Raw genomic sequence first — 16,049 nt, 5'->3', positions numbered from 1 at the left:
TTGCTGGGCAAAGAAGGACCCCTCATTAGGTCTTTTAAAAGTCAGTGCCAGTGAGCATGGGTACCTGCCCACCCAGACAAGCAGCTTGGGTGCCACTCCACCAAACAGATGTGTAAAAGGCAGGGGGTTCAGCAACTGACTTGAGAAAACAATGACTCTGTCCCACTGTCTTCTATCCTACCTGCTTTAGGATAAGCTGTTCTACCTTATTGCAATAATATTTACATCAACATCCAGCTGTTGACAGATGCTGACACTGTTGACAGACACTACAAATTGAAATACCTTCCTGAAAAAAAGGAGTTTAAAGGAAGTCCATAGCAGTATTTGCTAAGAGTAAATTCCTTCTCCTCTTGGGAGGGGCTGTAAAAAATATTCCCCTTATTCAGTACTGTACAAGTATGGACAGTTCCTCTTTTTTAAGAGGTAGTATATCAGTAACTGTGTTTTAATGTAAATGTGTTTTAATAAGTAACAAACCTGATACCTTTGATCTCTTGCTACAGCTGCTTGGAAGTAATTTGAAAGAGATTGTGCTTTATGTTGGAAAATGTAAATTTTGCAATGTAATTTAAGGCTTTTCCATTTAATATCTGAGCATTTTTTTCTTAATTCTTCTGTTTGGGAAAAGAATTTCCACCACTGCCCTTTTTGGCATGAAGGAGAGACCAGCTGTGTAAATAAGATAATTGATTAATATAATTATTTATTTCAAGCTTTTCTTATGCTCAGCAGTCAGGATTTCCCAATCATCACTTACCTGTCTTTTGTTGCAAACGTTGCCCAAAACCAGAGGGTTCCATTAAGACAGCAACAAGCTGAGGACATATTCCAGGAAGCTCAGATGTGTCTGGTTCACCTGGTACTCCTCAAGGGCATTCCCTGATAAAAATTCAGAATACAATAGCTATTGGCACATTTTAAAACAATTTTCCGTTACTCTGTCTTCTCTATGGATTATCCTCAACAAGCAAATATTGTCTTTTGGCTAGATTTCAGGTTGTCTGTTCTGCACCTTTTATTGGGTTTTGTTTGCCAGCAAATTATAGTTCTTTTGATGCTGGGAACACAGCTCAGTTTTACTCTATTTCTATAGTAAACAGGAACAAAACCAACAAAGCACTACTTTTCCTTTTCCAAGAGGCAAAGAAAGAAATGAGGTGTGAGCATCTGACTGCCTATGAAAGTATTCTGCTCTGACTCTTCATTTTTAAGATGCTTTCTCTCTGGGCCTTCATTGTCTCAACCTTATCATCCCAATACTATTACTTGTAATGCCTCTACAGGGCATTGTTATTGTGAAAGAAACTTATATATATATAGAAGGAGCATAAAGGAATATTTGTATATAAGGAGCATATATAAATATCTGTGTCTTGCTTCTGTGTAGGAAGCGGGTCAAACCTCCTGTTAGCTGCAAAGGTGCATGGAGAGTCTTGAAATAAGTCTTAAAAAACTTTAACTCCTTATTTAAAACATGACATATCTTTTTCATATTGGTGATTAATCTAGTTTTTTTTATCTTATTTTCTATTCACAAACTTTGGTACTCAACAGATCTGAGCTTCTAATAACAGCTAACCTTCAGTTTAGTTGATAAATCAGGCAATATCCTTGCTTCTAGGATGTTCCTTTCCATCAGCAATTGATAAAGTGTATATGGAGTTCCTCTTCTGGTCATCCTAGAAGGCTGTATTTTGGAGATACTTGGGGGTCAGATAGGGCACAGGGATAAATTTGAAGCAGTCAGTTGTGGTGGATTTTGGACTTGGCTCCCCTTTGTCCAACCTAAAGGCAAAATGCTGTCTGTCCTCTAAGAGACAAGTGCTGTGATATTGCCCATGGTTGTGTCATCGGGTTGCGTCAAGGCAGATTTATTTCAGCTAGAGGGCTGATTTTCACACCATCTTTCCCAGAATGGGTGCTATGAGACAGGACTTGTTCCTTTTCCAGACTTCAGAACTGTTGAACTTCCAAATATTGCCTCAGGGTGGTTTTGCAGGTCATTTTCACCAGAGCAGAGGTGAGAAGGATGCCCAAATGTTCCACTGTAGAATGTTTTGATTTCTCCAGTGGAGCCATCCACCTGTCAGTATATGACATTTTATCTCTATAGTGCTACAGAAGGGTTTAAACTAATTTGAGACCATTTTCTCAGGATAAAATATTGCCTATGTTCAGTGATATTTCCCTAAAGGGCTTTTAGGTTTCTTATTTATTCAGCTCTTGCTTTTGACATATGTTTATAGAAAATCACAGTCTTTTCTATTTGCAGAAGCATCAACAAAAAGGAAGGGACTGTTATTTTGTGTTTTGACACGTATTATGTCTTGACATGGTCAGCTCTGTGTTGTGTGTGCCCAGCACATCCACGCAGCATAACAGAAGCAAAACATTAGAAGATTTCACTGATAGGGACAGGGCTGTCAAACGTGATTCTGTGATCCTTTATGCTGTTACCCATGTGTGTCTGATCCCCCTCTGTGCCCCCAGATGCTGATGATGACATGCACCTTAACATAATACCGCCACCTGCTCGACCTGCAATACCTCATGTGAAACAGCACTATTTACCACTTCTTGGACACCCATCTCATTTATCTGGCTATGGCTTTACATTTCTCCAGCCCACCTGGAAATGAAGACCGATGCTGAACACTTCTGACACATCAGCTCTCACGCCCTTGAACACTGCTTTGATACCACAACTGTTAGGTGAAGAGTAATGACAACAGTCTTCAGAAGAGGTTCCTGCAAGGTCTGGTGCCACAGGTCTTGGGAAATTATCTGCAAACATGCCAACACACTGCCTGAACCACTTGTAATTTATCATATATTGCACTTGAAGGGCAACCCACTGTGCCAAAGTTTTCTTGGGTAGATGTTGAACACGGAGCTGAAGGCAGGGAAAGCTGAAGGCAGAGGGAGCTGGAGGCAGTGGGTCCCATGCAACTCCAGATGCAGCCAAGCCGCAGCCATGAAGCAGTCACTGGGGTACTGCTAGGGAGGGTTCTTCACCCCCAGTATCCCCACATGTCTCCTCTTCTGACAGGCTGGGAGGGCTGCAGCTCCTCAGCCCCCTCCCTAGTGAATCGATCTCAGCAGTTTAGGTGGTATAAGAAAGAGGAACGCAGATACTAATTCTCAGCACGCTTCCTTCTTGGAGCAGGCACTGGGGTTTCCTGGAGACACGAGCAAACACAAACCGACACCCGGTGGCCCCTCTGCCCAGCTGCTTCTGCTGCATCATGCTAGGGAGGCAAGTTTTGGGGATCTTTTGGATCTTTCTTTCATTTAAAGCCTTTAGCCTGCTCACAGGGGACAGGATTCTGGGCAGGTTAGCAGCACATGTCAGTGGTTTGCTTTCTGTTTTCTGGTCTGCCCAGCAAACCTGTGAACTGGCTGCAGGGAGACAGAATTTGGGTGGCCAGGATTAGGATTAGCTGAGGTTTGAAAAGACAGAGGGAGAGGAAACTATCAGTTTCAAGTAAGGCACATGGTCTGTGACTTTCTTGAGGCTTTTAGTTGCTGTTGTCAAAGGGGACAATTTGGCGCCATTGTGGTAGTAGGGTGGCATTTGTACAATTCTACAAGAAGCCCCAGTCTGCTGGTTTTGTTATTCTCTATACTTAGGAAACAAATAAACAAGAAAAAAAAAAAATTTTTTTTTTTTTTTTTTAATGAAGAAGCTTATATATAATACTGAGATTGCTTAAACATGTATTACACAACTAGCACCAGCTGAGACATTTGAATTCCAGAAACCCTTTATAATTGCTTTTCTTACAGAATCATAGCCAGGTGTATTATCAAACTTAATTTATGCATTCATAATTGGTGATGGAGTGCAAGTAATGCTGTGCGCACAGAGAGAAATGTGTTATGGCTATTTACACAGATTTCTCACTAGCAATGTTAGGAAATCATTCCCAGTTCCCCAGCCTGCTGGGTCTGGTGATGTTCATGGAGGCATAGGAGAGAAAGTTCAGGTTGACACAATGTCCTGCTCTCAGAACTGTCTAAATGGCTGAAAGCCCACCTGAAACTGTTGAACCCATCACTTGAATTATAGAATCCCAGACTGGTTTGGGTTGGAAGGGACCTTAAAGACCATCCAGTTCCAACCCCCTGCCACCTTCCGCGAGACCAGGTTGCTCCAAGCCCTGTCCAACCTGGCCTTGAACACTGACAGGGATGGGGCAGCCACAGCTTCTCTGGGCACCCTGTGCCAGGCCCTCAGCACCCTCACAGGGAAGAACTTCTGCCTAAAATCTCATCTCAATCTCCCCTCTGTCAGGTTAAAGCCATTCCCCCTTGTCCTGGCCCTACAAACGCTTGTCCAAAGCTGCTCTCCAGTTTTCCTTCAGCCCCTATGCACTGGAGGCTGCTCTAAGGTCTCCCTGGAGCCTTCGCTTCTCCAGATTGAACAAACCCAGCTTTCTCAGCCTGTCTTCAGAGCAGAACTGCCCCAGCCCTTGCAGCATCTCCATGGCCTCCTCCAGACTTGCTCCAACAGCTCCATGTCCCTCTTGCGTTGATTCCCCCAGAGCTGGATGCAGGACTGCAGGGGGAAGGGATGGGGAAGCCTTCTGCAGTATGGCGCTAAAGATGAACTTTGTGCCCCAGACAGTGGTGGGCAGAGGTGCAGAGTAGCTGGTACTTCCTGTCTGTGGCACAAACATCTCCGTGTGCTCTGTACATGTGAATACCCACATCTAGACTCTAAATGCTTAAAACTACAGAATCTCTCCTTTGTTGAGCCTTTTAGGTAATCCTTATTTCCAGGCTTATTTTAAAAGGCTTTCAAAGGTCTGATGACTCCTCTGAGCACATCTGTGTCTGCTGAGAGTGCCCACAATCAGAATAAGGAAGAGTCTGCCTCCACAACATCTCAAGAGATGCTCCCCAAGAAGAGCGGAAGGCCCTGGAAGGTGCCAGAGGAGAGGACTGAAGACAGACCTTTTGCAAGTGTTTTTCATGCAGTGCTGAAACTGTCATAGGCAGGTGATGGGGTGATTCTTTGCAGACGTGATTAAGTGATACAGCAAATAAGACCTGCAGTTGGGTTTCTTAGACCAGATGAGTTAAAACATTTGTAGACAGCATTCTCTTTAAGCTGAGGAACTGATATGCAGCCTCAGGTTACCAAAGCCAGCTAGTTAAGGTGCTTCCAAGTATTAATTGTTTTTCTAACTTTTGCGTTTGTAAATAGGGACTGAAACTGGTGAAGGAAAAAGGGAAAAATACCTACAATTACATAATTTTGTACTAGCTGAATCCATGTTCTGCACAACACTGCAGGCTGATTTCTCTCAAAAGACTTTCTATTTTAAAATGTTCTGCATGCATTTGGTAGCTCTGCTTTTAGATGGTTGGCATTCGTGCCATCAATTTGCTGTGGTGATAAAAATGTCAGGAAAATTACATCATTAATGTAAAAATTTTAGGTGTGATGGCCAGGCAGTAAAATGTCAGGTTTCAGCTGCAGTTCTGGAGATTTGATCCCAAGTCAAAACATAGGTTGAGATCAATCGCTGAAGGTTGTCTCCTGTCTTTAGGCACTGCAAGATGATTTAATGAAATGTGCTCTATGGGAAGTTCAGCCAGATGATTGCAGCAGCCCTCAGGGTTTTAAAACTTAAGGAAGTTACAGTAAGCAAGCCACAGGAAGAACTTCGAGCACCCAAGCTGCTGCTGGAGCACAGCTTTCAGTTTAATGTCAGAGATTGCTGGTAGCTCTCCCAGTATGATCCATTCTCCCAGAAAATTTCTTGCTGATTCTAGTGTCTCCTGCTGTTACATGATCTGCTCAATGATACTTGGTTGCACTCACTATTTTCAAGAACTCTAAACCCAGTTCTGCAAGGCATCCCAGTTTTTCTGGGTTTTATTCAGTATGGGAAGAGACAGCTCATGTTTCAATACAAAATAAAGTAAATAAAATTCAGGAGACAGATCTGAGCACAGAAGCTGGCTGAGGAAGCAGCTTGGTGAACTCCTTAGACCGTTGTCATTTCTTAGAAACCTCCTGCTCAACAAATGTTATCAAGGAATTGTTAACAAAGGCACCAGGATTGTTTATTTTATGACAGAAGCAATTAGGCAACACAGACAAATCATTATTGTGGGTACACTGCAAAACATTTATTACTGGTTTTAGCAAGGAACATGCCTGGAGTTAAACTCATCAAATACTTGCTCATCTGCTTCTTGAGAAACAACATAGAAATCCAGATGAATGACCCCAAAATCTCCACTCTCCTTACTCCAGGCTGACCAGAAGCCCCCAGGAGCATTGTGGTATGGGAGTGGGATGGAGGAGCTCAGATCTTTGGTCTTCTGCTGGTCCAACACATCTGTCAGCAGTACAGCTCTGTGAGATAAAAAGACACAAGTAACATCCAGATGCAGCACCAAAATTTCAGCTGCATTGTGCTACACATACAGTCCTGCATTTCATGTTACTTTGCTGTATTTTTTATTTTAGGAGGAATTGTATGCGTCTTTGTTATGTGTTGGTTATTTATAGGAGTGTCTATTGAACAGCTATTCTGTGCCTATTTGATAGTCTCATTTCTTTTCATGCAAGAGCCTTCATAATGATTTATTTGACTAGCAATAGAAATGAGGTAAGTTCTCTGTAATACATAAAATAAAAATAGGCTAATAATTCATGGATTTTTTATATATATAAAAATATTAAATATATCAAATTAAAAATAAACTCCTTTTTTTTTTCTTCCCTTGGCTTGCTCATAAATACAATTTTAAAAGAAGGGCCTTACATTCAGTATCTTGGACATACCTCACAATTTGTATTTACATTTATCTAGGTACAAAGATGGGTCACATAACTGATCATTTTATTCAGCTGGTTGCTTTGAGAACAACATCAATAAATTCAACTCATCATCTTACAATATTCACAGTGGTACAAAGGTTCAAAATTAGTACTACTTCTATTTCCTAGCCAGTGATCAGACATCATACTGTCACAGCAACTTCTATCAGGAGTGTAGCTTTCATTGCACCAAGTACGAGGCTGTGATGGAGAAGCGATAGGTAGCAAGTAGTTTCTGTAGAGTAATCATTACCTTTTTACAGTTACTTTTGCAATGATTCCCAAGCTACAGTCCTTCCCAGGGTAACCTCTGTTATCACACCATGGTTATGAAATGTGATGCTCCATATAGAAGAGTGTTTGTGTCAGTGAGCCAATTTCTGTGGCATCTGTTCTTCAACACGGAGGAAGACAGTTAGTAAGAGCTGAGTGGTTCACAGTGAAGTATTTATTACAAGTCTTTGCAGTCTGGTAATGTGTTTAGCCTCCCCCTGAGCTCCATGTGGTGGTTCTCACAGTAACTGCCGTCCTGTGCCACTGGGGTTCCTTCGCTCCCTGGAACTGGTTATGGTCCCTGTGCTGCCTGCACTGCTGTTTCTGAATGTCCTGGCCCAGCCTGCCTCAGGCTCTGCTCTGCTCATTGCTTGAAAAAGCTGGAGGTATTTTTCTGGAATAAGATCTCCAAAACTTTTGTGAGCTATGCCTCTGGCCAAGGATTGGCTTCCCATGCTGTGGGGAGAGCTGTGGAACCTGCAAAGATCCTGACTTCTCGTCAGGGACTAGCTCTTCATCAGGGAATGTAGCGATACGGCAAGGGGTAATGGGTTCAAACTTAAACAGGGAAAGTTCAGGTTAGATAAAAGGAAAAAGTGCTTTACTGTGAGGGTGGTGAGGCACTGGAATAGGTTACCCAGGGAAGTTGTGAATGCTCCATCCCTGGCAGTGTTCAAGGCCAGGTTGGACAGAGCCTTGGGAAACATGGCCTACTGTGAGGCCTCACTGCCCATGGCAGAGGGCTGGGACCTAGATGATCTTAAGGTCCTTTCCAACCTAAACCCTTCTATAATTCTATGATTTTCTTCTCATGCAGCTCCCCAAGAGAATTTGGAAGGCTTTGTCCAGATCTGTGTATACATACCTCTCGTGAAACCATTCTATGTGGCCAGATTTACTGTGTGTTTCAGACACTCCTTAAAACTGGTCATGGAATTTTCTAACACAGTTTGTGCACAGCTGATATGGTCCCTGGCTCTCAGGGAGGGTGGAAGAATTCTGCAGCTGAGGTATAATAAAGAAGAAAGAGGTGACTGTGACACTGCAGGAAGGACAGAGTGACCTACACCAAAAATACAAACTGCTCTACCCCCAGCAGGCAGGAATTTTGAGGACATGGAGTCACTGGCAAACTGCCTGTGAGTGGCTATAGAAATTCTTCCTTGGATATGGATTTCCAAATGCCAAACAGAAATAAATTATTTATGCAATGTATGAATTAACTCAGTCATGCAACAGCTTGGGTTGGGCAGGAGCTATTTTTCAGCTCTGACGAACATCCCTATTTTCTCAGGCCTGTCCTTCCATCAGTGAGCATTGTGCAGTGCAGGACTCATTTCTGGCATTAGCACTGTGCAGGGGTGGTGGAGGTAACTGGTCAGGGAGGGAGAGACATGCTGGTGAGAAAGTCCCTATGCTGGCAATGGCAGCAGTATCCTCGAACAATGTGAAAAAAAAAATATCCCATGTCTAGGTCTGAGATACGTTTTCTCTTATGCCCCTGTCAGCAGATCAACCAGGAAAAGTCCAGCCTCTCCATAAGTCATTTCCTTGCCGGCTCTCTGCATCAAAAGGAGCATGACCAGCAGGTCCAAGGAGGTGATCCTGCCCCTCTACTCTGCTCTTGTGGGACCTCACCTGAAGTATTGTGTGCAGTTCTGGTGTCCTCAGCATAAAAAGGACATGGAACTGTTGGAACAAGTCCAGAGGAGGGCCACGAGGATGATCAGGGGACTGGAGCACCTCCCGTATGAAGATAGGGTGAGAAAGTTGTGGCTATTCAGCCTGGAGAAGAGAAGGCTGTGTGGAGACCTCATAGCAGCCTTCCAGTGTCTGAAGGGGGCCTATAGGGATGCTAGAGAGGGACTCTTCATTAGAGACTGTAGTGATAGGACAAGGGGTAACAGGTTAAAACTTTAACAGGGGAAGTGTAGATTGGATATAAGAAGGAAATTCTTTCCTGTTAGGGTGGTGAGGCACTGGAATGGGGTGCCCAGGGAGGTTGTGAATGCTCCATCCCTGGCAGTGTTCAAGGCCAGGTTGGACGAGGCCTTGGGTGATACGATTTAGCATAAGGTGTCCCTGCCCACGGCAGGGGGGTTGGAACTAGATGATCTTAAGGTTCTTTCCAATCCTAACTATTCTATGATTCTATGATTCTGTGATATGAAGATGTATTTGAATCTTCAAAGAACAGTCAAGAAAAGTCTGTTAGGAAATGCTCATAGTCTGTCAGAACAATTAAGTTATTTGCTAGGAGCCAAAGGCCCCTCTTTTTTCTGACTAAAGCACTCTCAGTAGTACCAAAAATAAACAAAAAAATCCAGGAAATACAGCATTTGCCCCTTTTGAATCTATTTTTTTTTTTCCTATCTGCAGTCTCCCTTCATTGCTGCTCATCTGCTTTTCGACAAAAGTGAAGTTGCTCTTCTTTTAATGACTTTTTAATTCCTTTGGAATTTCAAACAGATGATTGGATGGAAACTTTAGTGCTCAAAGTTTTGAATTTCCAGCAAGTTTAGAGTGGTCAGCGGCCAGAGGTCCTGTACAGCTGCAGAGAAGTGTCACTGCTGATCTTCAATGTGAAGTGATTGATGGTCATTTAATTTTATTTCATCTTATTTGTTTGGTCTTGTGGCACACAGAAATGCAAAAGCTCCACAGCTTGGAGCTACCCCAGGCATGCTGGCTCTGGACCGGTGGAGTGGATTTGCAGACTGTGTTACTGGGGAGGAAGGAAGGGAAGGTCCCAGCCAGTGTGGGGCAACTGAAGGCATTCCAGCTGGAGGAATGGGAAGGTCATGGGAAACAGAGAAACTCTTCCCACCTCCCATCCTGCTCATCTCTGCTACCCTCAGCCTTCAGACCCAGACTGTAGGTCTGATACAACTAATCCTGCTTCCCCACTTGATTTTCTTCTTTCAATTGCATGCTTTCTCTTGCACATCCCATGAGCACCTGAGCTCAGGATTTGGGATGTCTTCTGATACAGCTAGTTCCTCCTGGCCCTTTAAACCTCAGTCTTGTGGGAGCAGCATATTCAGGGAGCTCTTATTCAATCAGCTTCTCTAATTTTCTAGCAGTTTCTCTCTTTTCTGGATACTTTAAGGCCATTAATGTGTATCCTTTAGCACTTCAGCTGGAGAATAGAGCATCTCATCTATGTTGACCACAGGAGATGTCTCTGCCTGTAGAAAGCATCCTGACATGGAAGAAGCAACTGGCGTAAAGTACTTTATAATGTGTGAAGTCCTTGGAATCTGAAAAATTTCTTGGATTCTCCACTCAATGATTAATGAGTGATAGTAGTAATTGAGGTACTTAGAGCAGTTAGCCTCTGCACATACTCAGCATTTTGAAGGAGGTCATCAATAAATTAAAGTGGTTTGGACTTCCTAAATTTATGTTAGCTCTACTAAAGCCAAACAAAACAAAACCTAAAATTTTCATTAAATTTGAAGGCCAGCAAGATAGCAGAGGTTAATTCTGTAAATGGTGGATCAAAATCTTTGAGAAATCTTCCAGTGTGGACTGACAATCATCAAGTGAGTTTTATCACATGGATTATATGCATGAGCCTTCAAACTGACACAAGATGACAGCAGGTAGAGGGTGACGAGTCCCAGTGTTGTAATGAAGAGGAAGATATGTATGGGAGCTGACACAAGGTAGCCATCTCCTGTGCTCCCCAAAGTTCGCATTTAGAGGTGCACCCCAAGCTGATGACAGCTTGCTCAGAGTCTGGCTGGCTTCTGGGATCTTCCAGGCCAGTGACAGGCATCCTGGAGGCTCCAGCCCTTCACAAGGGGCTTGAGACAGTCATCGTAACAACAGAACTTTTCATTGGCTTGGTGAGTAGCTTCTGGTTTCCAGGGTTTTTTGTTTTGTTGTTTTTTTTTTTTTAATTCATTGCCTCTTTAGCTCTCCTCCATGTGCTATGTGGATACAAGAATAGGACTGGGTGGCTAGGGGTGGAGAAAAGGAGCAGAAGAAAGAGCAGGAGAGAGGGATGGGAGAACAACACCCATTCTAATAGTCACAGGAATCACTGGACCTGCTTGGCTACCAGTGAAGGGTCTGAGGAGAATTCCCTGAGACAACACAGGAGGAAACTGACTGCAAGGCAGATGAAAATGCAGAGTCAAAGGGGAATAACACTTCAGACATCAGATATTTAAGTTCTTTGCAACTTTTTAGCAGGGCTCAGGCTCAAATCAAGCCATCACTTTTGCACTGCTGCGCACCAGTGGAGCCATAGTGCATGTGGCTGGCTACATGCAGAGAAAATGCAATGTGGGAAGACTCATCTCTGACTTACTTAAGAGTGCCTTGAGTTAAGGTGTCCTGTTCCACGTGTACTATGGTCTGCAGTCATGGTATTGGACAACCCAGGCAAGACTGTGTAACTTGAGCCTATGCCTTGAGACTGACTATAGAGCATAAACTTTACAAAAGCGGACTCCAGTGGACTTACATACTCATACAACCATTTCCTCTGATCTTTTTTTTTCTTTTTGGTTGTTTTTTTTTTGTTGTTTCATTTTGTTTAATTTTTTTTTTAAGTTGGTTTACAAGAAACAAGATGCTTTTGAAAACTGAAGGGGCAAAAAAATCCTGAAGGAGAAAAGGAAAAGATTGTGGACACACTTCATTTTCAGCCAGTGACTTGTGGTGTCACAAGCAGAAGAGAGCTCACACAGCCTCAGCTGGTCATTTTGATACTTAAAGTTTTTACCAAAAAAAAATTGATGTTGTGTGTTCAAATCCTATCAGTACTTCATGGCTGCCAAATTACGTTTATTTTAAAGCCTTAATTGCTCAGACAAATGTAATGTGGCTCCTGCTACACACAGACATAAGCCAGCTGCAGAACATCATTGCAGCCCATACAGCTGTAAATTTGTTGCAGTGTCCTTCGGCACACTTCAGTCATTAAACTGTCATCTTTATGTTTTGTGTATTGATTGAGTAGGGTAGCTGAATTCTCTTCACTTTTCTTGTTTAAAAATTATTTTTACAATCAGGACTTTTATTTTTAGCAGTCTAAAAGCAGAAATCAAGAGAAAATGTGTATGACATCTTTCTCAAATGACTGAATATTTTTCTTCATCATTAAGCTACAGGGTTTAGCTAAACTGCCTGATGGAAGAGTATACCGTATAGGATTGAGAGCATAAAAATATGCCGTTCAGACTAAACTAAAACATAAAACAAGCTTCATTTTCTGGATAACATACAAAACCAAAGTTCTGCAGTAACTGAATCTCAGTCTTTTTACAAAAAAGTAAACAGTTACTCTAGCTTCCCTCAAACTCCAGATTGTGCCTATCTAAATTGAGCTTTATTTTGTACCTGCCAGTTTCAGATCCTTGCAACATCCTATCTCCCTTCGGTATTTATACACAGTTTCAGTGAGCATATTTGAGCTCCTGGATCAGTCCCCTGGGTTTCAGCAGGCAGATTAAGAGGGGGTAGCTGTAAGAAAACAGGATTTCAGACTTCTTTTAAGAGAGCAGGTATAAATAATACAAATCAAAAACAAACACAAGTGTAGCTGTACTTAGTATGAGCTCTCCTTCTGCCTGCTCTCAGCTGTGGTGTGGTCTGCATGAGCACCACCATATCCACTGGGGTGTTTTGGAAAGTGGTCACTGGTTGTGTTTGTATTTCTTTTTTTTTTTAAATTACAATAGGAAGAGCTTAAAATGAGGATTGCAGTGATGGCATTCTGTGGAAATACCTCAAAGCCTTTGAAAACAAGCTCTGGTCCTTAAGCTGTATGGGTTTGCCCAACAGCTGCAAAAATGCCATTTCATGTCCAAAGCCATTAATGGGGGCAATGCCCAAATGATAGCCCTGCGTGCAGAGGTTGTTATGGCTTGTGGCATCCAGGGATGAATAAGCAATGCACAGAAGCATCAAAGCCCCTGGTACAAGAGGCAATCTGGACAGACAGGGCTGTCCACTGCTCTTACTGTGGACAGGAGATAGCCAACAGTCCCACCCCTTGGTTTTGCTTGCCATGAGTGGTGTGACACTGGGGTTTTTGATGTCCAAAGGAGAGACTCTTCCCCTCCTCCTTGTCCCAGTGACAGGGCTCACCTGCTGGAGCAGCAGTTATCCAGCCAGGAACAGACCACGGCTTTCCTCCTCCATCAGGCTTTCCAAACCAAAGATGACATCATTGCTTACCTCCAGTGAAGCAAAGGTTATCAGCATGGGGAGACTGCTGCCTGGCATCTGCTGGAAAACCACATCCAGACCATTACAAGCATTGTTAAAAAGCTCAGCCAGGACATTGAGGTAACACATGCTGAGGAACATTTCCCTGTTTTAGTGGTGCAGCTCTAGTTTGTGGTCCATTCAGCACTAATATTGGCTTCAGGAGCAGAAGAGTGCTCAACATGACTGCTGTGTTTTAGTTAAATTCTGAGTTTTCTTGTATAGTTACCTGTGAAAACAGAGGCGACAAGGGGAAGTAAAGTAAAAACGTGTAACATCAATAATCGAGTTTGAGCTTACTTCTTAGTTTTTCCTGTTGAAGATATTCTACTACTTTATGTAAACTTCTTCATCAAACATAATCAAATATTGCTGAAACTTTTCACAAAGTTCAGTGCAGACTGAAATGAATGTTCAGGTTAACATTATATTTAAACTGACTGATGGATCTGTGCTGGAAGTGCATGGGATGCCCTTTTTCTGGTTGAAGACCTCTGATTATTTGATGTTGCTTATTAAATTTGTATGTGAAATTTACCAATACTTTTTCATGGCAAAGATGTAAAATACCAAAATGTCATGAAATAGACTTCTCCAGAGATTTGTTTTGTCCTTTATAGTGTTAAATGTCTTAAAAATATCACTTAAAATCACAATACATTCTGGTTTTCATATGCTTGGAGAAATATTTGACCTTCTGTACATCTATCTTCAGAAGTATGCAATCATGGCTCACCTAAAGTTAATCTGAATTTAAACAAGGGTCTATGTACATTTCATACTGATTTTATTTTCAGTATTTTGATACTATGGCAATAAGCAATGCTATAAAACTGCTTACTTGTTTTAGACCATCCAGTTCCTCTAACTCTATCCAGATCAAGCATGTACAAGACTGTTTTGCTGGAAAAATACCTCATATGCTATCTAAACATAATCTTTTCCCTTAGCTGTAAATTACTTTTCTCTGGGCCCTAATCTCAGGTGTGTGCTTGCTTTGTAGATTTCAGTTGTGAAGATTCAGTCAAGGTAGATCACTGACAGCACAGAAAACAGCACAGTGAGACATGTCAATCAAAGCCTCTATAGAATTAGTGGGGGTTTGAAGAATTGCGCCTGGCATACAGGAAATGAGAGTGGCTCAGCAATGTCGATTTCTCAAGCACTTAAAAAAGAAACGATCCACCAGGAAATGTGACTCACTTGTACTTCAGACCTTCCCCAGAGCAGAAATATCCCTGAAAAAAAAACCTGTCTTGGGGAAGATGCTGGGGTGTCATTGCCACCCAGAATGAAGCTGAGCCCGAGTTAAACACAGCCCTCTGCTAGAGCCAGAAAATTATCCTGGCTGCTGCTGCACCTGGGGTGTCAACGCAATTAGTGCCAGGTGGGAAATGACCTGACCCTTGACAAAGACAACCTTCATGATCCCAGGAAAGAGTTGCAAATTGCAAGAGAAAACCATCAGTACTAAAACCCCAGAGGCAGAGGGAGGTGTTCTTGGCATCACCTCAGATAACAACCCTACAGGATGGGCAGAGAATGGGTTGAGTGCGGTCCTGAGGAAAAGGTCTTGAGGGTGTTGGTCAATGAGAAGCTCCCCATGATCCAGCTTCAGTGTGCACTTGAGCCCAGAAACCCCCATGTGCTGGGCTGCATCCGCCAACAACATAAGAGGGACATGGAGCTGTTGGAGCAAGTCTGGAGGAGGCCACGGAGGTGCTGTGAGGGCTGGAGCAGCTCTGCTCTGGAGACAGGCTGAGAGAGCTGGGCTGGTGCAGCCTGGAGAAGAGAAGGCTCCTTAAGGGGGGACCTTAGAGCAGCTCCAGTGCCTAAAGGGGCTACAAGAAGGGGAGAGGGAGAGGGGCTTTGGACAAGGGCCTGCAGGGCCAGGACATGGGGGAATGGCTTCAACCTGACAGAGGGGAAACTGAGATGAGGTCTTAGACAGAAGTTCTTCCCTGTGAGGGTGCTGAGGCCCTGGCAGTGCCTGGGAGTGTTCACAGGAGCCTGGGAAACTTGCTGGAGAAGGAGAATATTGATCTCCCACGATAAACAGTGGGCTGCTGCTTTCTGTCCTCATGAGTGAGTGTCTCATGCTGATTTTGCCACTGAGGAAGCGGTGGTCCTGTTTTGTGCCTCTGCGTCATGGACTTGCATCATCAGACTTGAACCACCAAATACACTGAGAAAAACACTGGGGTACTATAGTACATTCAGCTTTTTGAGAACATTATTTTCTGATGCAGAACACAAATAGTAATGCCTGGAATACTCAGTATTTCAGTTATCCATACTCTATATATGGGGGGAAGGAGGGGAGGCCAGGATTATTCAGGAATAACTGAATAAATGACAGATTTAAGTTGCATTTTACTCCAGAGTTACTTCAGCTCTGTCCACTCACCCCTGCCTAATTTTGATCATTCCGTAGTTAATCTCCCTTTGCTGTCTCCAGCAAAGAGACTTCCAACAGGAAAGTGATGCTGCATGGGACTCGGTGTTACGGGTATGTCCCTGTGCCACCACACCCGCCCTGCTTGCAACCAGCCAGGAAACACATTAACCCTGGCTCTGTTTGCAGAGGCATGTTCAGATACATAAGCTCGGGGCATCGTCACAACCCTGCTGACACCCAGCAGGACTGTCCTGTGTCCTCTGGCAGCTCCAGCAGTGGGATGAGCTGGGCAAACACAACTGCAACAGCCATCCT

The 16,049-nt window shown here is 43.3% G+C and overlaps 1 protein-coding gene across 1 annotated transcript in view; it reads left to right on the top strand.

Moving 5' to 3' along the window:
* The first annotated feature begins 5,810 nt into the window (after window positions 1–5,810).
* The window catches only part of FAM81B (family with sequence similarity 81 member B), a 28,514-nt gene continuing 18,275 nt past the window's right edge, over window positions 5,811–16,049 (top strand). The window contains 2 exon segments of the mRNA XM_062617485.1: window positions 5,811–6,629; window positions 13,174–13,417. Of these exon segments, the coding sequence (XP_062473469.1) occupies window positions 6,625–6,629; window positions 13,174–13,417 (249 nt within the window). The 5' untranslated portion in view covers window positions 5,811–6,624.

The sequence above is a fragment of the Pezoporus occidentalis genome, unplaced genomic scaffold, assembly GCF_034315485.1.
Source record: "Pezoporus occidentalis ecotype Australia unplaced genomic scaffold, CSIRO_AGI_Poc_V1 ctg197, whole genome shotgun sequence".
Classification (NCBI taxonomy): Eukaryota; Metazoa; Chordata; class Aves; order Psittaciformes; family Psittacidae; genus Pezoporus; species Pezoporus occidentalis.
The sequence above is the reverse complement of the archived record's forward strand: the minus strand, read 5'-3'. Positions and strand labels throughout refer to the sequence as shown.